Source organism: Daktulosphaira vitifoliae, unplaced genomic scaffold (genome assembly GCF_025091365.1).
Source record: "Daktulosphaira vitifoliae isolate Bord-2020 unplaced genomic scaffold, ASM2509136v1 Scaffold_5, whole genome shotgun sequence".
Taxonomy (NCBI): domain Eukaryota; kingdom Metazoa; phylum Arthropoda; class Insecta; order Hemiptera; family Phylloxeridae; genus Daktulosphaira; species Daktulosphaira vitifoliae.
The window spans coordinates 28,003,871-28,029,088 of record NW_026099576.1 but is presented as its reverse complement, the minus strand read 5'-3'; the positions used below and the strand labels follow the sequence as shown (position 1 = coordinate 28,029,088).

Below are 25,218 nucleotides of genomic sequence, written 5' to 3'. Positions count from 1 at the left end.
TGAAAAAATATCGAAAATTAGCGATTTTTAAATTTGTAATTTTTTGGGGGATTTCCCCCGTTTACGGGGAACGAGGGAATTTTTTTCAATTTTTGAGGGTAATGTCTTCGATTAGATACGATTTGTGATCTTTTGACATATTGTTCATCAAAATCGGTCCAGCGAGAGCTGAGATTGAGCGTTCACAGACACAAAAAAAAAAAAAAAATAAAAAAATAAAAAAACACATCATAGTAAAATTAATACCTTCTCAGCTTCGCATCGAAGCTAAAAGTATCAACACTAGACTTTAACCATCACTTTAATAGCGCTATCTATCGATATTATAACGCAACAGTATCTAAAAAGTAAATATTCTTCAAATTAAATACATAATTACAACTCAATTTTGTAATTAAACAAGATTCTGTCACTCCAAAAACATTTACGTATATTATTAAATATAATGTATTTTTTTTCGTATAGTTAATATGAAAAATTCATTGAAAGTAGCATAACTAATGAGAAAAAAACTTCACTGGTTAACTTAGAATTTTATGAATAAAACAAATTTTGCTTGTTCATGATTATTAAGGAAAAATACTCAAATTTGAAGAATAGTTTGATCAACAGTTATGGTTTTAAGTTATATTAAAATTATAATCAAAAAATTATTGCACGTTTAACTTGGAGAATACACATTCTGAATAAAAAGTGCAGTTTTAATTTGAAGCTAAATTCTAAATTATCTCTTTTATAGATCCCATTAGGCTAAAACTTTCTTGATCATCAAAATGTTTTTAGTTTTAGACCATCAGGGATTGTTTCATATTTCTATTTAATTTAATTAATTTTAAATATTTAGCTGCCTGTTATCTCTATCCCGAAGATAGTAAATAAAAAATATTCATTTGTAATCAATCGAAATTAACTCGGCACTTCTTTTCTATGCGCGCCATCACAGTAGCATTGATTACACTATGAAGTGATCATAGGTCAAAATAATCACCCTCGTGTGTAGATTTGAGTGTAAACAAATTTGAATAATTTTTCTAGAATTAGCTATTAATAAACAAATTTTTTTTAATGTTTTATAATTTACTTCATTTTTGATATTATTATTTGTACATTTAATCTTAGTTTTAATGTATGATATTTTCTTTTTATTATTTTTAATATTTATGTCCTATAAATATAATTTACTTTATTAGAAATTTTTAATTTAAAGGTGAAATGTGTCTACCTGATATACAAAAACCTGTTGATGATTTACCCGTATCAGATAATGAAGTAGATCAAGGAAACGAAATGAATAATGATACTGATCAATCCTCAGATATTGAATCATCATCAGACTCCAATTTAGGTAAAATATTAGAGTAATTTTTAAATATTTATTTCATTATCAAAATTTTTTTATTATTGAAATAATTATTTTAATTACAGACAGTTTAAATAGCTGGATGAACGAACATGATTACGTTGAAGAACAACAGTCAGATATTGAGTTTGATCCTTCAGAACATAGTGATGATGATGTGTCTCTATCAAATGATAGTGATGATACAGACAATATGGATAATGATGTTGAAGATACATCAGTAGATGAGGATGAAAATCAAGTTCCTAATGATTATGATAATATAGAAGATGATGATGAAGAAGATGATGTAGTCGCAGCTTTTATTGCTGCTAGTTCCGAAAGAAATAGAAACCATCCTCCTAATTTAAATGTAGGAAGTAATGTTCTTATTGGTGGATTATCTTTTCATCCATGTACTAATATTATTGCTACTGGTCTTTCAAATGGAGATATTTCTATGTGAGTAAATTGTCTTTGAATGTATTGATATATGATAATTAATTTATAAATTAATATATATATATATATATTATAAAATATGTATTGAAAATATTTTTTGGGTTTCATAGGTATAAATACAGCAATGAAAAAAATGACTTTTTAAGAACTAATGATAATGTTCACTTAAAAAAAGTAATGCTTTTAGAATTCGATCAATCGGGTGATTACATTTATTCAGTTTGTAAAGATAATAATGTTTCTGTATCTGATACAGAAACTGGGAAAATGAAAGTTTATTTTGAAAAAGCTCACCGAGAAGGGTAGAAATTAAGACAATTATTTTTAAATATTTGATGTTGCAATTTTTCTTTGATTTTAGAGGTTTTGTGACTTCATTATGCCTTATTGATAATAATACATTTGCAACTGGAGATGAAGATGGTTTAATTAATGGTAGAGTTAATAGTGATATTTAGAATATTTTGTTTATTTGCATTATAATTTGTTTTTAGTGTGGGACATTCGAACAAATGGATGTAGATTTTCATTTAAAAAAACTGAAGATAGTATAAATTCAATGATTTCTTTAGACAATCAACTTGTTAGTGCATCTGGTGATGGAATATTAACTGTTATGGATCTGTTAACCAAAAAGATGATAATACAAGTATAATTGTTTATAAAATATTTATATTTATGTAAAGTAATATCTAACAATTATATAAAAAAAATGTATAGTTATCGTTTTCAAATTAAGTAGCCTAATTTTTTGCAATCAATAGTTATAAAAAATAAATCTTAAAAATTTGAGAGCACATCCATCAATAAAAGTTAATCCTATTTTTACTACATACTCTTTTAATTTTTTAACTCAATAAGTACTTGTTCTAAAATTTTTAATCGAACAAAAATTTTTTTATTATAATAAAACTGAAAAACCATGAAAAAACAATATAATAGTTTGCATTATAATAAAAAAAATTTTTATTAGAGACAAATAATAAAATATAATCTTTTAACATAGACCAAAACTAAAAATTATTTAAAAAATAAAGTAAAAAAAATATATTTGATAGATTAAAAGTTATAGAATTAGTCAAAACAAGCTAGAACACTTTATATATTAGGGTGCGTTAAAATTAATTTTAGCTTTGATGCGAAGCTGAGAAGGTATTGGTTTTACTATGATGTGTTTTTTTTTTATTTTATTATTTTTTTTTTTTTTTTTGTGTCTGTTACCACTTTTTCTCAGCTCTCACCGAACGGATTTCTTTCAACGATACGTCAAAAGATCACAAATCGTATCTAGTCGAAGACATTACCCTTAAAAATTAAAAAAATTTCCCTCTTTCGCCGTAAATGGGGGACACCTCTAAAAAAATTACAAATTTAAAAATTGCTAATATTCGAAATTTTTTCAATTTTTTTTACTAAAAACTGCCGTAACTTTTTCAAAAATAAACATATCAATATAATTTTTTTTTATAGATGCTTGATGTCTTTACCTATCATTTGGTATATTTTTTTGTAAATTTGACCCTTTATCTGCCCACAGGGGGGGATTTAAAATGACAACTTCTTCACAAAAAATTTACTTTTAAAATGTTCCGGAAGGTCTGACACTTTTATATATATCTTAAATTAAAGCTAATGTAATATACTTTAATTTGAAAAAAAAAAATTTGACCTCTGGACTTGTCTTCGTGGTGAAAATTGCTACCAAATGCTATTTTCGTGTGAAAATTCTCGATTTTATTTTTTACATTTTTACTTTATAATGCTATAACTTATTGAAAAGTGTATGGATCAACACAATTTTTTTATGAGAAATAATATTTTTTAATAATCCCTTTTTCATTCGACATACATTATCTTAATCAAGATATTAATAAGGAACTAGCAGATCATGTAACTTTTGGAATAATACACCAATTTTTTAAAATTAAACACTATCTAAAGATTTGCATCGAAGAGTTTTTTTTTTTATAGTGATTTTAATCACTGTCAGATATCATTATACTTAATCCAACTATGCAACATCACCACTGTGGCGCGACCCCCTTATGATGGGTTTTTTTTTTTATTTTACATCAGACTCTTCTTATATTTTTTTTTTTTGCTTATAAAAATGAGCTGTTTGAAATCAATATGTCAATGTTTATACGACTCCTAAAGTTGAATAAAAAATTGTTCAAACAATAGCTGAACTTTTTACCACAATTTTTGTTTTTTGTTCACTTTAATTACGGTTTTACAAATCATAAATCAAAAATATTTTAAGGATTTCAAAAATATAATTTTTATATTCATTTTAAGATTAATATTAACAGTAGAAAATATGTAAAACTATCTCAAATATTGGGAAAACTATTTTTTTTATATAAATCATTTTTAGTTGATGCTATTTATAAATTATTAAACATTAATATTTTTCATTTTTGTGTAGTTTTTGTTGCTGAAGCGATGGTGTAATAATATTTTACACAGTATAATTAGTTTTTTCATTTTTTTTAATTAAAATAAAAATATAATTTAATATCAAGTTTTTCAGTAACTTTTTTGCATTTTTGATTTACATTAAATATTTTTTATTAAAAAAATTATTAAACCTTACAAATTATTTGTAATAAAATTTTCTATAGTGTGATTTATTTTTTAATCATTAATGTATTGCTTAATAAGTACGTAAAAAAATTTGTAAATTTTGCACCCAGTGTTATTATTTTGAAAAATTAACATGTCGAAGGGGTTTCACTTTTTGAAAATTACACTGAATATAATTTAGATATTAAATTGTAGCAATCTGGTTCTTAAATTTATTAATTTTATGTTTTAGTCAGAGCCTTACAAATCAGCTTTAACTAGTTGTGTCACAATGAAAAGAAAAACAAAGATAGTATGTGGTACAGGAGAAGGATCTTTAATTACTTTTAATACTGGTGACTATTCTATGTTCAATGATGAATTCCCTTGTGTTGACAAAGGTGCAGCTGTAAACAAATTATTACCAGTTACTGAAAATATTGTTATAAGTGCTTTAGATAATGGAAAAATAAGGTAACATCATTAATTATTTTATTAATTTTTAGTTATTATTACTTTACTTTGCATTCATTTTATTCCTAGGGCTACTCATTTATTCCCAAATTGTCATTTGGGTATTGTTGGACACCATCAAGAAATGTCTGTAGATCTATTGGATATATCTGACAGTGGGTGTCTTCTTGCTTCTTCATGTTTTTTTAGCAATATTATTAAATTTTGGAATATAGAATTTTTTGAAGAATTTGATGTTAAAAAACATTTTAAAACTGTAAATAATAAAGACTTCAATTTACCATCATCAAATGCTGTTAATGTTACAGATTTTTTTTCAGGTTTAGCATAATATTGACTTTTAAATAAAAAAAATGTCATGTGATTCTAATTGTTGTTATTATTTTTAATATTAATAAATTGAAAACTATCAGTTAGACTACAAGAGCACCCAAATAACCTTCGTTGGAATACTCCGACCACTGCTAATTAGGTCAATATTACTTTCTAATTGATTGCTTAATGTCAGCTGTATTCATTTGTTATTTTTGGATGTCATTTCTGTTATTAAAAGTCACCAGTGTAGATTCAGAGAGAATATGAAACTTTTTATGTATTTTTAACCTACTGGTAAATTTTAAATGTGCAGAAATTGTGAAAAATAATTGTCTTCTGTAGTAGATAAAATAATTTTCATAGAGATGTTTTTCCATAACAAAATTTATCTAGATAGTATTTAGGTGAGGTAATTAAAAAATATATATATCTTTAAATATTTATTAAATAAACCTAAAAATAGCTATAAATTATTTGTTTAATACCAAATATATGATAATCTTACATCTTAGTTTATAAGTTAAAAAATAATTTATTTTTACGTTAACTATTTTATTTTTTTTTCAAGTTTATTTAAAAAAAAATTATAGGATTTTTAGTATATAAAAAAAACATGACATGTATAGAATTAACTAAAAAATTTAATGTTATCAAATAGTTATGATTATGTATTATTATTTATGAATTATAAATTTTGAATTAATGTTATGTCATATTAACGAGATCCAGCTTGATCAGGCCGATAATAATGAGATGATGGATGAGATGGATGTATAGGTGGTGGAAAACATCTAACATGTTCAACTGCACTTGCATCTGTCTCATTTGCTTTTAAATATTTATTTAAAGTTGCAAATATTTGTGAATTTAACACCTGGAATCTACGTATTCTATCCACCATACGTTTTAGATGCTATATCAAAAAATTTATTTAGTTTAGAAAAGATAAATTTATAAATAAAACAGTAACACTTACAATTCCTTTGACATTATCGTCTTTACTATCTACTCTTTGAACTCGTAAAATATGATAGCAAAAATCTAAAGCTTCAAATCGCCTTTGTTGTCCAAGAAGTACAATCATGGTGCAGCCAGCCCAATGTAAACCTTCACCAAACAATTGCCTAAAAAAATTGTTTTGTTGACAAAATTATAGATACAAAGTTAATTTATTTAACATGCATTACTTTAATTAATGTAAGAAACTAAAATTGAATGCAATAATCAAATAATACAAATAAAATATCAATACTTACTCAACAGTAAATTCAGTTTCACCTACTGGTATGCAATATACAAACTGAAGTGCTGACCATAACCTATGAAACTCTGTACACTCGTCAATGTTCATTACACCATTTTGTGGTGGTGGTCCAACCCATACAGGATCATCTAACATACCACGCAATCTAGATAATACTACTTCAAATATAGATAGCCCACAGCATAACCTTTCACGTGTTAATAAGTCACCATCACGAGCTATTCCAACTTGCTAAATCCATAATATAATTTACTTTATAATTTTAATTAAATTATTATACTAATGGTACCTTAGCAGTTCCATAACGTTCAATGTTAGGAACTATTTGAAGAGCAGCATATTTTGCTTCTAATCTTTTTTGCTTGCTTTCAGTTTTTTCTCCCTCTTTAGTAAATGGCCTAGGTAAAATATTCTGAAATGGTGCAGCATGCAAGAGATCGCAAACTTCTTCCTGTGATAGTGCTTGTTCCATTAATAAGCAAAATAGAATTGTATTACCTAGTTCTCGAAAATTATGAAATAATTCTGTTTTGGCATCAGGATATTGAACAATATCATTTAATTGAGCATGATAATAGCCTAATACACCAGGTGAACCATAATCATATCGAGGTAACTTGCATTGTCTAGGCATGGCTTCCATTAATGTCTTTGCAAATTGAAGAAGATTTCCTTGAATTAATGATTTTACAATTTTTAACAACTCTTCCATTACCACTGCAATGCCTTGATAACCTAGCATCTTACACATAGTTCGAAAATGAGGGGTTCCAACAAACCCTAAAAGAATAAATAATTTATAACTTAATTTACAAACATTTATTTTATCTAAAGAAATACCATTATATTGTCCAAAAATAGTAGTGTATGCAAGATTTAATTGTTTACTTCCCCATAAATATTGATGACCCATTTGTGGAGGTTTGTCTCTATGAACATCTTGTGTGAAATTCAAACCTTTACACTTTACAAAACGATTTGTGGCAGCATTATAACAATAGTTTGGCAAAAAATCATAATTTAACTCCCAGAAAACATGTAAGGTAATACGACCATAAGGCGCCAACACATTATGATTAGCTTCACGGAACATAGCATCAAACTCATCCAAAGCTAGATGTTTACTTAACAATTTATGGCATAATCTATTAACTTGCATAATACCTTCTAATTCCTTTAAAATATATTAAATGTAGTACATTTAATATTTTAGTAATAAGTACTTAATTAAAATTAATAACTTACAACAATACCAGTTATATCACCACCTTCAAACTTAGCAATAGCCAATTCTAAAGATTTCAACATATCTGCATTGACTCTTTGAGTAATTAATTTATTTAAATCAACACTTCGGCCTAATAATTGAACATGCCGTTGTTTCAACAAAGTCTCATATCTATTTGCTCTAGGGTAAAGCACAAGATAAGTTCCCATAGCAACACATTCTACACGGAATCTTTTATCCAACAATATACTGGAAGCTAATTGTTTATAATGAGCAAAAATTTGTTCACTTAACTTGTAAACAAATTGATCAAAACATAAATTCACTTCAGCTTCAACTTCATCATACAAAAATTGCTTTCGAAATACAGTCAATGCATATTGTGCACTATCGTTATATAAATCAAGGGGATATAAAACATATTCCATCATAGAGGGCTCTTTAGTTTTTAAAATATGATCAGTCAATATCCATGGCATTGACATTTCAATAGGAAATTGAATTCTTTTTTCCATAGTAATAAGATCACTACATTCTTCATTATGCTGATGTTTGACAGTACATTTTTGAATTCTTCTGGCCATAGTCATTTCTAAATAAAATTCACGATACCATAGTTGTGATAAATCACAACATTCTTGTAAGGATTCTAAATATTTATAATACATTTATTATGAATCAAAATTTAATTTAATTATATTCTTCAAGGTTAATTTGTATACTTACGACTAAATCCAAGTAAATAACTCCAAAAAAATGATGTTTTATGAAATTGATCAATCTGCATTAAATACTGACCATCAATATCTTTACGTAATGTTCTTTTACCACCAGATTTATCAGCTATCAATGATTCCAACATAGTTCTCACCATGTAAAGTTGAGTAGATGATGGACCTATAACATTAAATTTCTTTTTTTTTTTTATTGCTTTTTAAGTTTATTAAGGGCCATAAAACAGCCTTTTTCAGAGGAGGAAGTTACTTAACCATTAATACTCCAGGACAGATGGTTAGTCCATTGCCAGAGAGAGGGATGGCAACTTTAAATACCAAACTGATCATAACATTAAATTATTACTAAATATTTAAATAACTTACAAACGACCTTGCTTATATTTTATCTATTCATTAATGCTCCTTTGCCCTTATATCTGAAACGTGGCTATTACCCAACTGCTAATTTTCATTTCAATATATTACGAGCCGATAGACACGATGGTTACAGTAGTGTCACCATTATAGCTCATCAGTCTATACAAATTACTCAGATTACTATCAATGATAATCTTATTTGCTCTTTACGTAATCATTCTATTGATTTGGTTGGTATTATCGCCTTTTCAAATTCTAGCTCACCTATTTCTTTCTGGTTCTTATATATTCCCCCTTCCTCTCGCTATCATCAATTCTATTATTAGTCTATTTTCTCCTTACTCCATTTTAGGAGGTATCAATTGGCAACATCCTGCATCCGTTGACAGTAATCATCAAGGTAGTATAAATTTCTCTTCAATATCCTCATTTGGTCTAAGTATTATTAACAATGGCTCTCCGACTCTTGTGAATCGTCCTCCTTATGAAGACACAGCTGTTGATATATCGATCACGTCTCCTTCTCTATCCTGGTCTTTATCATAGGCCGTCTTAGACTGCACTTACAGTAGCAACCACTTTCTTATTATTATTTTATTTAATTTAAATTTTATTTTATAATTTCACGGGCAGAAGCCCTTTTTATAAATAATACAAGTACATAAATTAGGTTATTGTAACATAGAAAGATATATACTAAAAATATGCAAATTAATTATTAAACGTAAAGATAAAAATAAAAAATGAAAATGAATTTAATTATAAAACATAAAGAAAAATACAAAAATTAAAATGAAAAGTTAGGGTCAACATTGGCATTAGTCATAAGACGTCTAAGTGGCTCATTTTTTGCATAATTAGTTAGGCAGTGAGGGACAACAAATGGAGCATTATTTCTTGTTGCGCGCTGAGGTACTCTGAAACATATGAGGGACAACAGGCTCGTCGAATCAATATTACCATTCAATAAACCAATTAGGAAATTAATTCCAGCATTGCGCCTACGCGCAGCTAATGAGGATAGGCCAAGCAAATACGAGACAGGGGCATAATCATGGTTTGGACAGACTATGTTAAGCGAGTAGCTGACAAAGCGTAAGAACTTTCGCTGAACTCGCTCAAGCTGTAGCGAGCCCAAGGCAATATAAGGATCCCACACTACACTACCATATTCTAGAATAGGTCTGACTATAGAACAGAATAGCACTTTAAGTGAAAGTCCTTGCTTGAAATCTTTGGCCAAACGCATAATAAAACCTAACGCTTTAAAAGCTTTACAGCAAACATAATCAATATGAAACATAGGATCAAGATTATAACTAAACATAAAGTCTAGATCTGTAATAGAGTTTAACTCACGCAAGATATTTACTGCAGTAATACTATAGTGAAACACAATAGGATGTTTTGTTCTATGATACGTAAAGACCATGCATTTGGTTAAATTAAGTGACAATCATTATTATTAAGTGTCAATATTATCATTTAATCTTATCATTATACAACAACCCTATCTAATCACACAGTTGACCCTCTCCCGTCATTTTCCCACTTAAATTCAACTTCATCAAAGCTGACTGGGGCTTATATTCTGTCTACATCGCTACTTATTTGTCCAACATTTGTCTTTCTGCTTCTCTCTTATCAGATTGATTCCCTTTTTTCTATTCTACTAAAAGCCGCGAATGCCTTTATACCTTTCTCAAAACTTCCAAAAAAAATTTTCCTCCTTCCCCTATTTGGTGGAGCTCTACATGTATGGCCGCTGTTAAAGAACGCTCCGTTTTTTTCCGTCAGTACAAATCCTCTGGTTCTATTTCTGACTTTCTTGCTTATCAACGTATACAATCTTCTACCGCTCGCACCAAAAAAAAAAAAAAAATGCTTATCATTTATTTTGTTCTTCCCTAAATTCCTCTACATCTATTCAGAAGCTTAGGTTTACTTTAAAAAAATTTAAAAACTGTATTAATTGTCGCCCAGTTTCCTTAAATGAATCTTGGTTTCCTTCATTTTGTAATAAAGTGGCGCCATCATACGTCCCTTCTCACAAAGAATTAACACACTTATCTTTTCCTGCTCCCAATTCATTCAATTTTTTCACACATCCTTTAACTACGCTCTTTACTGCCAAAAAGATATCCTTAGCATTCATTCTCGTTCCTCTTCAGCGTCCGGCCTAGACAGTATCACTCCTTTGCTACTAAATCTTCCTCAATTAGGCATGGACACTCTCCTAACAATCTTAAACTCTTTATGGACCAATTGCCTTGTACCTTCCTCCTGGAAAAATTTTCACGTCATTCTTATCCCCAAACCTAATTCTTCCCCTCCTGCTTTTTGACCTATTGCCCTCTCCTTGTCACTCTGTAAAATAGTAGAAGACATATTAAAAATTCGTCTAGATTGGTTTTTGGAAAAAAATAATGTCATCCCGAATAACCTATTCAGTTTTAGGAGAGGCTTAGGTACTATGGAGTGTCTATACGACTCCTTGTCTATACTCTTCCAAAACCTCTTCTCTTCTTACTTAACCCCAGCTCCTGAAAAGAGTCAATTTATCATTTTTACCAGAAAACATATTCCTCTCTCTATCCCCATTGTCACTTTAGAATCTAAAGTGACAATAAGTGACTATTAAAAGACTATCTAAAGTTTAGATAGTCTTTTAATACCGTTACTTACTTAGGACTTAACTTGGACACTAAGTTAAGATGTGTTCCTTATTTCCTTTGCATCGCGCTGGTCTAATTTTCTCTATTGTATTACCAGGACATCTTGGGGATCCCACCCCTCTTCCCTTTTATTAATTTTTAACTCTATTATTTGCGTCAAGATTGACTACGGTTCCTTTCTCTTCTCTTCTGTATCCTTATGTCACCGTAATAAGCTTAATTCAGTAATGGCTTCTTGTTTACGCTCAATTTTAGGTGCCCTTACTTCTACTCCTGTTCCCACCCTTGAAATTAAATGCTGTTGTCCTCCTATCGAAATTAGATGCCGTCGCTTAGCGAGCAAATTTCTCCTAAAATCTATTTCCTGTCCCAAACCCTCAATATTAAATCTTTTTAAAACTGTTTGCCAACTCTGGCGTTATGTCCCCAAATCTCTTCCTATACTTGCTTCTATATGTTCTTCACTTTCTCCTCTCACTTATCATATCCAGAAATCCTATAGTCGTCTCTCATTACGAGGCCTTAATCATCACCCCTACTGTTTATGTTCTAACTAATTTCCTAGGCTTCTCACCTTATAACCTTCAATCCCTTCCTTTGACCATTATTAATAATTTATTCTCTCAATATATTTCTACAAACCATCCCAACTCTCATCTAAGTTTTACTGATAGGTGTGCCTCTTTATCCAAAACAGGCTGTGCGTACTACATACCAAGTCTTAATATCTCCTTTTCCACCAACCTGCATCCCCTTTCTTCCTCCATTACTACCGAATACATTAATATTGTTAATGCATCACTCTACACTTCTGTTTCTCTAGATACCTCTTTTCTTATCTACTCAGATTCACAGGCTTGTCTTCTGGCTATTAATTCTAACCCTTTTGATTCTCAAACTTCCCCTATAATCCTTTAAATTAGAGCACTCTACAAAATTTTTATCCCTGGTTCAATTCCATTGGGTCCCTAGCCATGTCGGGATCCGCGGTAATGAGTTCTCAGATTCTTTGGCTAAATGCGCATCATCATTCCTATGTTATCCTTCCTGTCATCTTCCTTATTCTAATGCTCTGCATTACTTTAGATCTACCCTGATGGAAGCATGGCTCACTAAGTGGTCTACTCTCCCTAACAGCTTTGCCCAATGGCATTGGTCTATCGTACCTAGCCCTTCTAAAATTTCGTGGTTCCATCAACTAGATCTTAATCTCAATATCATTTCTTGCTTTTCACGACTCAGACTAAGTCATAACCTTTTACCAGAATTGGCTTACAAATTAAACCTGATTTCTGTTCCCTATTGCCATTTACATGAGGATGAAGTCCTCAGAGATTTTTCTCACTATTTATTGAATTGCTCCTCCTTGGCATCTAATAGGTGACTGCTTATAAAATTTTTAGAATCCAATGGAAAATATATTTTGTTCCCTCTTGTACTAAATTCCCATTCTATTTCCGTGATTACTGCCATCATTTCTTTTATACTGAGCGCTGGTTGTACTATTTAACTACTTTATTATAAAACTTTATATTATAATTTATTGCACATACATTACTTTTATTATACTAATTAACACCAATTACTCCAGTATTCATAAGACTAATTAATACTATAATATCTAATTCTTATGTAATTGTTGAGCTATAATTTTTCATAATAAAAGCTAATAAAAAAATAAAAAAAAATTATTACACATTTTGATTTTAATATTTTAAAAATAATCAATGCAAAATATCACTATTAACCTATTTTTTTGGTATTTTAAAGTTGATTTTTTGAAAGTTCATAATAAAAAAAATTTGAATTTGTTACCATAACTTTTAGCTTAACTTCAAGTTTGAAATTTACAATATTAGATAGAAAATTTTATGAGAATAAAAAAATAGTATTTAAGTTATTGAATTTAAATGAAATAATAATCAAATGATTTAAAAAATTTTTTCTAACTCAAAAACTTTTGTAAAGTATTTTAAAATAAACTAAAATACAAAATCAAGAATTTTCACACAAAAATAGCATTTGGTAGCCATTTTCACCATGAAGACAAAATAAAGTTTGACATTTTTTTTCAATAATAAAGTATATTACATTAGTTTTAATTTAAGATATATATAAAAGTTGTCTGAAACACTTTCAAAAGTTAAGTTGAAAAAGTTGTCATTTTGAATCCCCATGTGGGCAGGTCAGATTTATAGGAAAAATATACCAAATGATAGATAAAGACATCATGTATTTATAAAATAAAAAGTTTTTATTGATTTGATCATTTAAAAAAAAGTTATGGCAGTTTTATGTAAAAAAAATTGAAAATTAGTGTTATCTAAATTTGTAATTTTTTTGAAGATTTCCCCCATTTACGGGGAACGATGAAAATTTTCCAATTTTTGAGAGTAATGTCTTCGACTAGATACAATTTATGATCTTTTGACGTATTGTTGAAAGAAATCTTTTCAGTGAGAGCTGAGAGAAAGTGATAACAGAAAAAAAAAACATATCAGTAAAATTAATACCTTCTCAACTTTGCATCGAAGCTAAAATTTCATCATCTAAATTTTATGTAAATGTGTTATAATTTCTTATATAATTTTAACATATGTTTAAATTTTGTTACAAGCAGATTTGTAAAAAAATTTTATTTTTATTCAACATAATCTATAACTTATTCATTTTTTTAAAAATAAAATTGAAATATTTACATTCTTAAAGTACTTACCAACATTTCTCCTGGGTACTTTGATCCCAAAACCAACATCTGGATCTTTTTTTCCTTTCAAAGCTGGATCTGCTGAAGGTTCAACACCTCTTTGCCAATCAGCACAAGTTTCTCGAACAGATACTAATATACTTCTTATCAAATCTCTTTTGTTTTTAATTGCTTTTCTTAAAGGTTCTCTTAGAATTAATTGTACAAAATCTTGTAACTCAGCATAAATATTACGTCGAATTGTGTCAGTAAAAACTGTTTCCATTCGAGCCATAAGAACTTGCAATCCTTTTATCATTGCAATGACTTCGATAAGAGCAAATTTTTCTTCATCAGTATAATTATAACGAGTTGCTCTTTCATATTCTTCAGCTTCTATAGGACATTCTTTATTTTGATGATGATCAGTAGGATGTAATAATTTCCATGAATAAAGCTCAGTTACAACACTTGTCCATTCAGATAAAAGTTGTAAACCTCTCAATGCTAACTCGGCAGTGTCTTTATTTTCAATATCTGTTCTTGTTTCTTTATATGTAGTAGTTACTTCATTGCTATAACGTGCTAACTCACTAATATATTTCACATGGTCTTCTCTAATTTGAGGTAAATGTACCATGAGATCAGCTTGTGGACTTATTTGAGGAGAACTTGACAATGGCCATCTTCCGGGTTCAAAATGTTTTGAACGTTTAATGTAATTAAAAGGTGCTATTTGCATGTCTCCAAATAAAGGCACAACTTCAAGGTTCTAAAACAAAATAATTTTTTATTAATATTCATATGATCATTTAAAATTTTATAAAACTATAATACAATTTTTAATATTACAAAAGAAACTGTATTGATTTTAAACAATTAACTAAAGACTAAATAACAAAATTAATTTTTTAACTTTAAAAATCCGATCAATTTTTCCCAAGTTTAGTTTTTTTTTCTGATCCAACTTATTAATATTGCATAGTTCATTATCCATAAGGAATAATCCAAAACCCATAACCTAAAATTATTATAGATCCATGTTAATTATATAGTTGTAATGAATTAAACAAAATTCAAATGAATATTTACTTTGACCAACATATGTTTTTCAGATGGTGTAAGATACATTTTTGATTCAAACATTTGTACACATAAATTAACAACATCCGATAACAGCTCTTCATAAGCTGGAATTTTTTCTAAATTTTCTTTTACAGTGTCACGAATTTTATTTTGGGTAGCTAAAAACATTGATAGATTTTGGGATTCTTGAAGTGTATGGGAATCAGCCATCACTTTGAGAAATTGAGCTGCACGGCGATAACTGGAATAGTCATTTTTAACACTAGATTTCATATTTTTTAGTTCATCAAGTACAGCAAACATATTAATAAACTTTCCCAGAGTTAAAAGATATGCTTCTGATACAAAATCTTTCCGTTTTTCAGCATGGCATAACCGTTTAACTTCTCCACAAAATCGTTCTATTGCTTTACGCTAAAAAGAAAATAGTTAAAATGTAATATAAATTAATCATTATATACCTTCAGGATTCATTATTTAAAGTGGTAAAACTAATTTGTATTTGAATAATTATTTTTTCGTGAAACTGTTTTGATTATAGTTTTTTTTACCTTAAATAATAACAAGCAAACATTTAATTAAATGGATGAGTTTATGAATAATTGGATTAGTCAAAGAACCAATTAACTAAGATCTATTTTTCAATTATAAACAATTAAAAAATTAAAACAAGTTGTATGCCAAACTTGTGTTCAATCACGTTTCAATGTATCAAAAAAGATGAATATTAAGAATATTGTTAAACAAAATATACAAAATAAATATAGAAAAAAACTAAAATTAAAATACCGTAATACAAACATACTATTCTAATTAATCCTTTGATCTATCTAAAATAAATTTTTCTTACCTGAAAATACATAAACTGAAGAAGCTTATTGACTTCAGGACCTAAAACTTCAACAGTTTTTTCATAAATTTCAACACGATTAGGTTGTTCATTAGATTTTGGTTGTGGAATAGCTCGAGAGCAGCACCGCCATGTATATAGCATAACAGCATGTACTTGGCCTTCATCTAATAACTCATTCTTAAAAAGAAATAAAGTAAAATATTACATTAAATAAATTATTAATCATAGATCAAAAATAAGAAATTTCAAAATTTAATAAAAATTAATGTTTTATTTAAAAAATATAATTAATTATCAATTTTAAGTATAAGTATTCAAACCCAAATTTTTCTTTTATTAATTTATGACAATTGCAATTTTTAAAACTCAAAAAAAATTAAATAATCCATTTTATCATTTAAATTAACACCACAAATAATTTAAATTATTGGAATAAAATAAAATAATTCAATTCTTACAAGACTAGCGTGCACAGTAGCTTCTTCTATGTACTTGGCAATACCAGTTACAAAACCGTTGCGGTCTTCAAAGTTAGTATCAAAATCAGCTTGATATAAAATTGAACATGGCTGGGCTTCAATACATGGTTGTTCATCTGGCAATGTCAGTTCATCTAGTACATCCACGTTGGATAAAGCATCAGTTAAAGTAACTTTATCAGTAGCCATATCTTAGCTGTTTTATTAAGAAATAAAAATCGTACTATATTTCATTTAAAACTATAATTTATAAAAAATGAAAATAAAAACATATATTTAAAAAAACACATCATTAAATATTAATGAAATTATTTATTAATTTATCAGTATTTTTTACAACTACAAAACTTTACAATCATCCGGTAATTGTAGCCTCCCTACAATTATGTAACAATTATAATTGTATCTCACAGATTTGAGATACAATTATTACTAATCAATGTTATCAATTCTTCAAATATTTATTTATGTTATGTTTCATTAAATTTTGCTGTTACCACGTTTAATACTACCACAAAATGTTGGTTATTTAAACCCTGATAGTTAAAAAATGACAAACAAATTAAATCAAAATTCTAAATGATTTAAGAAAACATTTAATTATATTTTGGACGCGCTGAAATCTTTGCTTATTTTTAAATTTACGATGTCTCAGAGTAAATTATAAATTACTGAGGACCTTATCCAATTGAGATATCGTAAATTTAAGGTTATGTTTAAATAAAATATTTGACAGTCGATAAAAATTTTAATTCTATTTATTATTACAGTTTGTATAAATCAAAATATTGATTTATGATACAATAAAGAGACTTTTTTTTATTAATCGAAGATGAAGTCCTATTTGTTCATTATTATTTTCAAAAAATTTCCTAGAGTATAAAATTTTCATTTAACGTATTCGCTTTTCCAATCACTATACTAACATGTTCAACGTATTAAAAGAAATTCCCAATAGATTCTATTCTATTATTTCAGTAAAAGATATAAAAACTCAACGGGTTGTTTGTAAAATTTTAATGAAGGTAATAATTAATCTTATTAATTTCCTCGTGTTAATTTTCTTATAGCTCATTATCTATATGTTTTGGCTATTGAGTCTACTAATAATATATAATTATTTGAATTCATTGATCTCATTGATTAGAACTAAGCTTAAATAGTTGCTTTCACATTAAATTCAACAGTGGAACCTTTGATATGCCTTAATATGCAATTAAATCAAACTCATAAGGGTTACAATAAATATAAATAATTCACCAAAAATGCAAAACCATTTAACACTACTAGCCAGTAGGAATTTAGGATTTTAAAAATTAGCCGTCATTGTTATATATTTTTTTTTAGCATACAAGTTTATTTCAATAAAAAAATGTATTGATTTATTTTAATATATAAAAAATACCTGTATTAGTAATTTTTAAAAGTCGCTTTTTATTTCTACTATATTCTTTTCTATCTAATGAGTATTTTGTTATAGGAATGGGCTCGAGCTATGCGTAAAATGAAAGACAACATTTTTGTAGACATAGATGATGAATCTACATATCAACGATTACAAATAGTAATACCTAAGAATAAAATTCCAGATACACTTTCATATAGATCTTCATTTGAAGCTCATGGTACATTAGTCAATAATACCAATAATCAGCTTGGAATATCTGCTGATTTTATTACTGTTCATGGCCAATGTCCTATTTAGGAAGGCTATCTATTTGCTCCCTGAAAAACTTGTCAGTCTGATTATGTACGTCAATATTTACATGTGAGACCGCCAACAGCTTCTTTCAGTAGTTTATTACGTTTACAAAACCAATTAGTCTTAGCAACTCGATATAGATTTTTCGAGGTTGATTTTATAGAAGTTGATGTACCTATGCTGTCATCTAATGATTGTGAAGGAGCTGGCTAATTGTTTATTGTTAAACCAGAAAATGAAAATTTAATTAAAAGTATGGCTTCACATAAACATCAATGTCTATTTGAAGTATTTTTTAATAACCAGACTTATTTAACTATCTCTGGGCAACTACATTTAGAATGTATAGCTTGATCCCTAACTAAAGTTTTCACCATAGGACCAACTTTCAGGGCAGAAAACCCTAAGTCTAGATTACATCTATCTGAATTTTATATAATTGAAGCTGAACAAGCTTATATTAACAACATAGAAGAACATTTAAATGTTATAGAAAAGACCACTTCAGCTGTAATAAAATAATTATTAGATAAATGTAGTGAAGAAATAAATATTATTAAAAAAATTAATAGTAATTCAAATGAATATGATATAAACAATCTAATAAAACCCCACATGAAGTTAATAGTTATGAAAGAGCATGTAATGTTCTTTAAAAGCAAAAAAACTTCACTAAAACTGTTATAAGAGGCACACCATTAACTAAAGAACATGAATTATTTTTAGTTTAATATAATGGCCAAAAAACAATTTTTGTAATTGACTGGTCACAAATGTTAAAGCCATTTTATACAAAAGCATAACCTAATAATGATTCAATAGTAAGTCTTTTTCTTTTAAATTTATACAAAAAGAGATTTTACTAGTTTTAATGTATAGATATCAACTGTAGATCTTTTATGTCCAAATGTTGATGAGTTATGTGGTGGGAGTGTACGCGAAAATAATTATAATGTATTAGAAAAAAAGTTATCAAATATTGGACTTCAGAAAAAATTAGACTGGTATTTAGAACTAAGAAAGTTTGGTAATGTATCAACTGCTGGATTTGGTATAGGTTTTGAACGTTTTCTTCAAATGTTGTTAAATATTCAAAATATTAAAAACACCATTGCATTTCTCGCTACCCACATAACTGTAAAATTTAATTAGATTAATTCCAATACAACTCCAAATTTGTATAGTTAATTTATCAATAAAGTTCCAAGTTATAAAATTACAGTAATGAAATTAAGAATTATTATATGACAAACTTGCTATTTTTATTTTTTCAATATTGATAATGTAATAATGTATATAATTACTTTAAATAGCTATTACAAATATTGATTCCCTAAAGATTTAATAAGACATTTTCCTTGAAATAATTTTTTATCATACAAACCTTTAGTAGTCATAACTCAGGTATACTTGATAATTAAAAAAGATTATACACATAAAATGAAAAAAACACTTTTTAAAAAAACTAAAAAGTGAAAAATAGATATAGTAAAAAAAACTAAAAAACACACGCTTTTAAATCATATCGAACTAAAAAGTTAAAAATAAGCTTAATACAATAATGAACGAAAAATACTAGTATTATTGTGAAAAAAAGCGTCGGGCGCTCAATATACGAAAATTATGGCACAGAGCCCCCATGCTTTTTTTCACAATAATACTTGTATTTTTTGTTCATTATTGTTTTAAGCATATTTTTAAAATTATTTTTAACTTTTTAGTTCGATATGCTTTAAAAGACTGTTTTTCAGTTTTTTTTAACTATATCTATTTTTCACTTTTTAGTTTTTTATGACATCGCTGTTACAGTCACGGAGTGTTTATTGTCAATTATCACTAGCAATGGGTATAATTTCTGTATTGCCAGTTAGTGGGTTTATAAACTCACAACAATACTTGATATTAAAAAAGATGATACACATAAAATGAAAAAAAAACACTTTTGAGCGGTAAAATGATTTTTATTATAACTAATCATAATACTTGATTAATTTTTTTTATCCAATTAAATAACTAAAAATTTAATAAGCTCTTAAAATGTAACTTAATTTATTTAATTAGTTCATGACTTCAATATTGATCTAAGAATTGTTAATTTTTATTGTACATAATATTACACATTACTATAAATATTTTCAATGCTAACGATACTAAGATGATGCTGTTAAATATACCCTGTAAAGTGAAACATTTGATCGTTTGATTAAAAAAGAAATCTAACTATGATTTTATGTATGTACAAGGAAATTATTTTGATGGACAAAACGTAATACATGAATATAAAAATTTATAATTTATTTTTGGTAAAAAAAAACAACAGGGTGAACTAAAGCTATTATGTATACTACAATATTTACATAAATATTTTCTTATCTTATATGTATATATCACATTTTCATTTTAAATTATAAATTTACAAAATTCTAAAATGTATTTATATACATAAATATATATATATTAGAAGACGATCAACACAAGAATAAGGAGGATAATCACATAATAGAACACAGGCCCGACATTTCCTTACCTTTATTGACAGCTGGATATTCTTTGAGTTTCTTAACATTATTCAGTAATCTAGGTTTTAGTTCTCGCTTGGGTTTTAAAGGTATAACAACTGTTTCCATTTCAAGTCCAGGTGGTGGAGGTTGGTCTGGATCAATTTCACCAAATGTCGGAGTAAAATCTTGAGGAGACTTTGGTTCTACAATAGTAGATAATACTTCTACAGTTGGTTTTAATGGTTTAATAATAGCTGTAGCTTTTTGATTTATGTTTATTTTAATGGTACCCATTGCAGGTGCAACAGGTACATTCCATTCAGTATCTGTATTTCCATCAATTGAACATGTCATAGTTGAAACAGGAGATGGAGATTTAGATTTTATTGGTTCTTCAGTAAATACTTCTGATTCAGTAAGAAGTGGAGTATTATTATTTTCAATAGGCTCATCTTTAACTTTTGGTGATAATACTTCAGTAGCTGAATGAATTATCTCCATAGTTTCTGGAATTTCTACATCGTCAAAGACATTTTTATTTATTTTAATATCTGCATTGTTTTCATCAGAATGCAAAATTTCACTGTTTACTTTTATAGATATTTCATCTTTTTTAATATTTTCTAAAATTTCTTCTTTTATATTTTGTTCAGATTTAACTTTTATTTCTTCTTCTTTTATATTCTTCAAAGTTTCTTCTTTTATCTTTTTCAGAATTTCTCCTTCTAGTTGCTGTTCTTTTTGAAGTTCAATTTTTTTAATTTCTAATTGCTTAGCTTCTTCAATGGCTTCATTTCGTTTACGAATTTTCTCTTCTCTTGTTTTCTAAAAATGTAAATATTAAAACTTGCATTATAGTTGAAAATTTAAGTAGTTAACTTACAATCATATCATCATAACACATAGGATGATAAAGACGTTTATCCTTTTCAATACAATTTCTAAGTTGCCACTCTTCATCTTTTTCACTGTAAAATTGCTCAAACTGATCATGACACAAATAACAGGCTGCAAGTTCACTATTTTCTCCAGCTGGAAAACATGGTACATTTTCTTCTTCTTGTTGCTCTTCTTCTTTAACCCCCTCCTCACTTTGTAATTCAAACCAACTAGCAGCTGTAATTATTTACAAATTAGTAAAAATATTTAAAATAAATATTATATAAAAAAAATTACCTCTAGTTGACTCATCCTCTTGTTCTTCATATTTACACCAATCGCTAGTATCATAATACCACTTCCTTGACTGTACCGTTTTACTAGCCATTTTTTCACGCCGATTTTGTCTAAAATGCCAATCTAAATGACTACTATATTTGACAGTATATTCAGCAGTGAAACGAATACCACAAGAACTACATTGAATACCAGTGTACAAATTATGTATTAATCCTGGTTGTTTCCTATAATGAAAAAAAAGACAATTTAAAACACTTAAGAATAATTTATAATCATATACTAACTGTTTTAAAGTTGAAGGATCAGAAAAGTCTACAGGTTTCACAGCCAAATTTTCTTCGTTTTTCTCTTTTCTAACAATTTTTGATTGAATTATTTCTTGTGGTTTATCTTTGGGAACAATTCCACTATCTACAAGTTTTTTAAATAATTCATTTATATCCATATTGCTAGGTAATACAGGTGCAGTGGGAACAGCAGGTGTGGCAAAAGAACTAGAAACTACTTCCAATTGTGGTAATACACTAGGTACCAAGTTAACAGCTGGTAATGAAGAAGCTATAAATAAATAATTATAAAACATTGAATTATTATATATATAATATGTATCTTAATTAAATGCCATTAATTATCTTACGTGGAATCAAAGAATATGTTGAAGAAGTAAATGATTGTGGAGGTTGGCTTATATCTTCCACCGATGTTAATGGCATATCAAAACCAGTAAATTTAGATGGTATAGGTGGAGCTGGTAGTGGTGGTAAGGTTTCAGCAGCAGTATCTTCAGTTAGTACAACACCCATCATTTGAGAAATTGCAGCATAACCAGGTCTAATATTTGATGGCAATCCTGTAAATCTCAAATAATGTTTTTTCCCCCTAACAATTATTGCCTGCGGAGGTCCATTATAATTAACTTTAAATGGCTGATCATTAATCAATGCTCTCATTAGGCCATCAATAAATCGAAGAATAAGTGCTGTGTTTCCTACATCAATTCTTTGTGGTTTAGCATCTAAGTAAACTGGTACTGTAAAGTTGTTATCAATTATAATAGCAATTCGTCCAGCAACTAAATCTACACGTTTTGTAGTACCAATATTAACAGAAGGAGGAGGCCCTTCCAATTTAATAGATCTTTTAACTGCTCCGAGTTCAGTGTATATTGGAGGACCACCAAAAAAGCATTCATAGAAATTACCATCCAAGTAAATTTCTCTGGTAGGAGCCCCCAAACGTACTCTATGAGGTTGGCCATCTAATAGAAATTCTCGATCAGGAGCATTAAAATGACAAAGAACTGAAAAAAGGTCATCAAATATTACATTTCTTGGTGGTCCTTGAAAATATATTTCTCTAGGATCATCCCATGAAACAAAAGTAATTGCAGTGGGACCATAAAATCGTATTTCTCTAGAAACTCCATCAATGTTAATTGTTTGGGTAGGGTCGTTTGCTATCATATCTAATATTACAGGATCTGAAGGGGGAATAACAGGTACAGTCCAATCAGGTGTTGATGAAGCAAATGGAGCAGTAGGTCTTGGTACCTCATACATTGGAGGTGGCACTAGAGACCTAGAAGAATGTGAATAATTAGGCCGGGGTCCTCTTGACCAAGGTTCTACTCTATTCTGGGTAAATCTAAGTCCATTATCTGGTCTTGTATTCCAATTTTTGTTATTCTTCCAATTACGACTTCCCTTGGTGATATCTTTCTCATTTCGTCTAAAGTTTTTTCGCTTCTTAAATGTTGACCGATCGTCAGAGTCCAATTTTCTAGGATTTTTTTTTGATTCTTCAGATTCAGAAGAAGTACTTTTAGAAGAACTATCACTTTCACTTCCACTAACACTGCCATCACTATGTTTTTTATTAAGAATATTCCATGGTCCTGTACTAGGAAAAATTTCACCTACTAATGGTTTTAAATTTACTCTTTCATCTATATCCATCGGTTTATTATCTTTTTCATTTCCTAAATAAGATATTTTATTATTTTCTATACTTTTAGATTGATCTTCTGTAACTTGATTACAACTTATTAGTTCATCACTAGTTGGAGGTTGAACACTGGCCTTACTTTGCAAATCTAAATTAGAAACTGGAATTGTGTCATTACCAGCTTCTAATTTAGTTTGTATACTTAATCCATTTTCACCGCATGATTGAGAGATTTTAGGTATAACATATTTTTTCAATTTCAAATTCTTATCATCATTTTTCTTAGCTTCCTCTAACTTTTCAACCTCTGTCATTTTAAGCACCTTTAAAAATTAAAATTAATAATCTCCGATTATTGCAATTAAATATCAAATAGTTTTTTTTTTTTATATAAATTTCATACAAAAACATAGTAATGTGATAATTGTACATACCTGACACATAATTTTATTATATTCATCAAAAGATATATTTCCAGCATTTAATGCTTCTTCAGCTTGTTTGAGGATAAGACTACTGTTACTTTGTACCGTTTTAGACCTCATATCTACATCTAAAACATCTTGAGTTTCTATTAAATGTTCACTGACTACACCAGGCATTTTTTTTGTTGGTGATTTATATGGTGTTTTAAAAGTATCTGGTTTAATTTCTTTATATTTCGCCCACGATTTTCCCGATTCTTGTTTGATTGTTTCCGTTATATATGGCGGAGAAGGTACAATAGTGGGTGTTGTTAATGTACGCAAATCTACATCTTCTGCACCAAAAAGTCTGAAATTTATTGATAGTCAATTTTTTCTTAGATTTTGCGACAAAATGAAATTCAAAGAATAACAATTGAATTTATAAAAGATCACATCGATTATTATAACAGTATAACCAAGCGTCCTAATAAACAAATTAAGACACTTATTCTTAAATAAGCATAAGAACTCTCAATGTTTGAATAAGCACGACAACATTTATACTGACAAATATAAATCTGTGATGTTTCTACATTCAAGTTATCATTATTTGTTATCTTAATGTAACAACGCTCGCATAATAGAAAATAAAAGATAAACAAATTTCAAGAATTATTGAACCACATACATTGAAAAGAAACGAAGTTTATTAATATTATAGTATAAAATCAACAATTATAAATATTTGTATCAAAATAAAACATGTATTCATAATAAGCTTTATAGTTGAAACATTCATACATTTAAAATTTAACTATATAATTTAATAAAAATAAATAGTGTCATTATCAAAATAAATGATACAAACATATTTATTTTGAGACCCGAGTTTGATCGTTAAAAAAATGCTCACAAAAATAGATATCTACTATATGCATAAGAATTAATATACAAGAATAAATAAG

At 28.0% G+C, this 25,218-nt stretch overlaps 3 protein-coding genes and 1 pseudogene across 5 annotated transcripts; 2 read left to right on the top strand and 2 right to left on the bottom strand.

Moving 5' to 3' along the window:
- Positions 1-853: 853 nt before the first annotated feature.
- Positions 854-5,210, top strand: LOC126908418 (WD repeat-containing protein 55 homolog). 3 transcript variants are annotated; one of them, XM_050690463.1, is made up of 8 exons: positions 854-1,008; positions 1,208-1,345; positions 1,426-1,801; positions 1,912-2,103; positions 2,163-2,236; positions 2,296-2,450; positions 4,620-4,840; positions 4,910-5,210. In XM_050690463.1, the coding sequence occupies exons 2-8, from the start codon at positions 1,213-1,215 to the stop codon at positions 5,169-5,171; spliced, it is 1,413 nt and encodes a 470-aa protein (XP_050546420.1). In that variant the 5' UTR covers positions 854-1,008; positions 1,208-1,212; the 3' UTR covers positions 5,172-5,210. The 3 variants fall into 3 exon arrangements, with proteins under 3 accessions (XP_050546420.1, XP_050546421.1, XP_050546419.1); XM_050690462.1 differs by having other exon boundaries at positions 900-1,126; XM_050690464.1 differs by lacking the exon at positions 1,912-2,103 and having other exon boundaries at positions 893-1,126.
- A 566-nt stretch (positions 5,211-5,776) lies between these two features.
- Positions 5,777-16,940, bottom strand: LOC126908416 (cytoplasmic FMR1-interacting protein). The gene is made up of 12 exons (XM_050690459.1): positions 16,500-16,940; positions 16,039-16,218; positions 15,195-15,602; positions 15,019-15,123; positions 14,133-14,874; positions 8,374-8,544; positions 7,665-8,296; positions 7,260-7,593; positions 6,709-7,199; positions 6,412-6,650; positions 6,132-6,279; positions 5,777-6,068 (listed from the first exon to the last, which is right to left on the bottom strand). Exons 1-12 carry the CDS (start codon positions 16,707-16,709, stop codon positions 5,871-5,873), a joined length of 3,858 nt encoding a protein of 1,285 aa, XP_050546416.1. The 5' UTR covers positions 16,710-16,940; the 3' UTR covers positions 5,777-5,870.
- Positions 16,941-17,256: 316 nt separating this feature from the next.
- Positions 17,257-20,133, top strand: LOC126908419 (probable asparagine--tRNA ligase, mitochondrial; annotated as a pseudogene).
- A 121-nt stretch (positions 20,134-20,254) lies between these two features.
- LOC126908417 (uncharacterized) lies at positions 20,255-24,637 on the bottom strand (the record flags this gene model as incomplete). Its single annotated transcript, XM_050690461.1, has 6 exons — positions 20,255-21,548; positions 21,607-21,839; positions 21,900-22,126; positions 22,187-22,460; positions 22,540-24,169; positions 24,281-24,637. Coding segments are annotated over 6 exons (3,555 nt in total), but the record flags the coding sequence as incomplete, so codon positions are not given.
- Positions 24,638-25,218: the final 581 nt, after the last annotated feature.

Bases quoted from the DNA above. Each gene is read 5' to 3' on its own strand.
- LOC126908418 (XM_050690463.1), top strand. From the start codon at position 1,213: ATGTGTCTACCTGATATACAAAAACCTGTTGATGATTTACCCGTATCA. The intron at 2,104-2,162 runs GTAGAAATTAAG...CTTTGATTTTAG, and splicing joins GAAAAAGCTCACCGAGAAGG to AGGTTTTGTGACTTCATTAT. The intron at 4,841-4,909 runs GTAACATCATTA...TTTTATTCCTAG, and splicing joins TTAGATAATGGAAAAATAAG to GGCTACTCATTTATTCCCAA.
- LOC126908416 (XM_050690459.1), bottom strand. From the start codon at position 16,709: ATGGCTACTGATAAAGTTACTTTAACTGATGCTTTATCCAACGTGGAT. The intron at 7,200-7,259 runs GTATTTCTTTAG...TTATTCTTTTAG, and splicing joins TATTTTTGGACAATATAATG to GGTTTGTTGGAACCCCTCAT. The intron at 6,069-6,131 runs GTAAGTGTTACT...TTTTTGATATAG, and splicing joins ACGATAATGTCAAAGGAATT to CATCTAAAACGTATGGTGGA.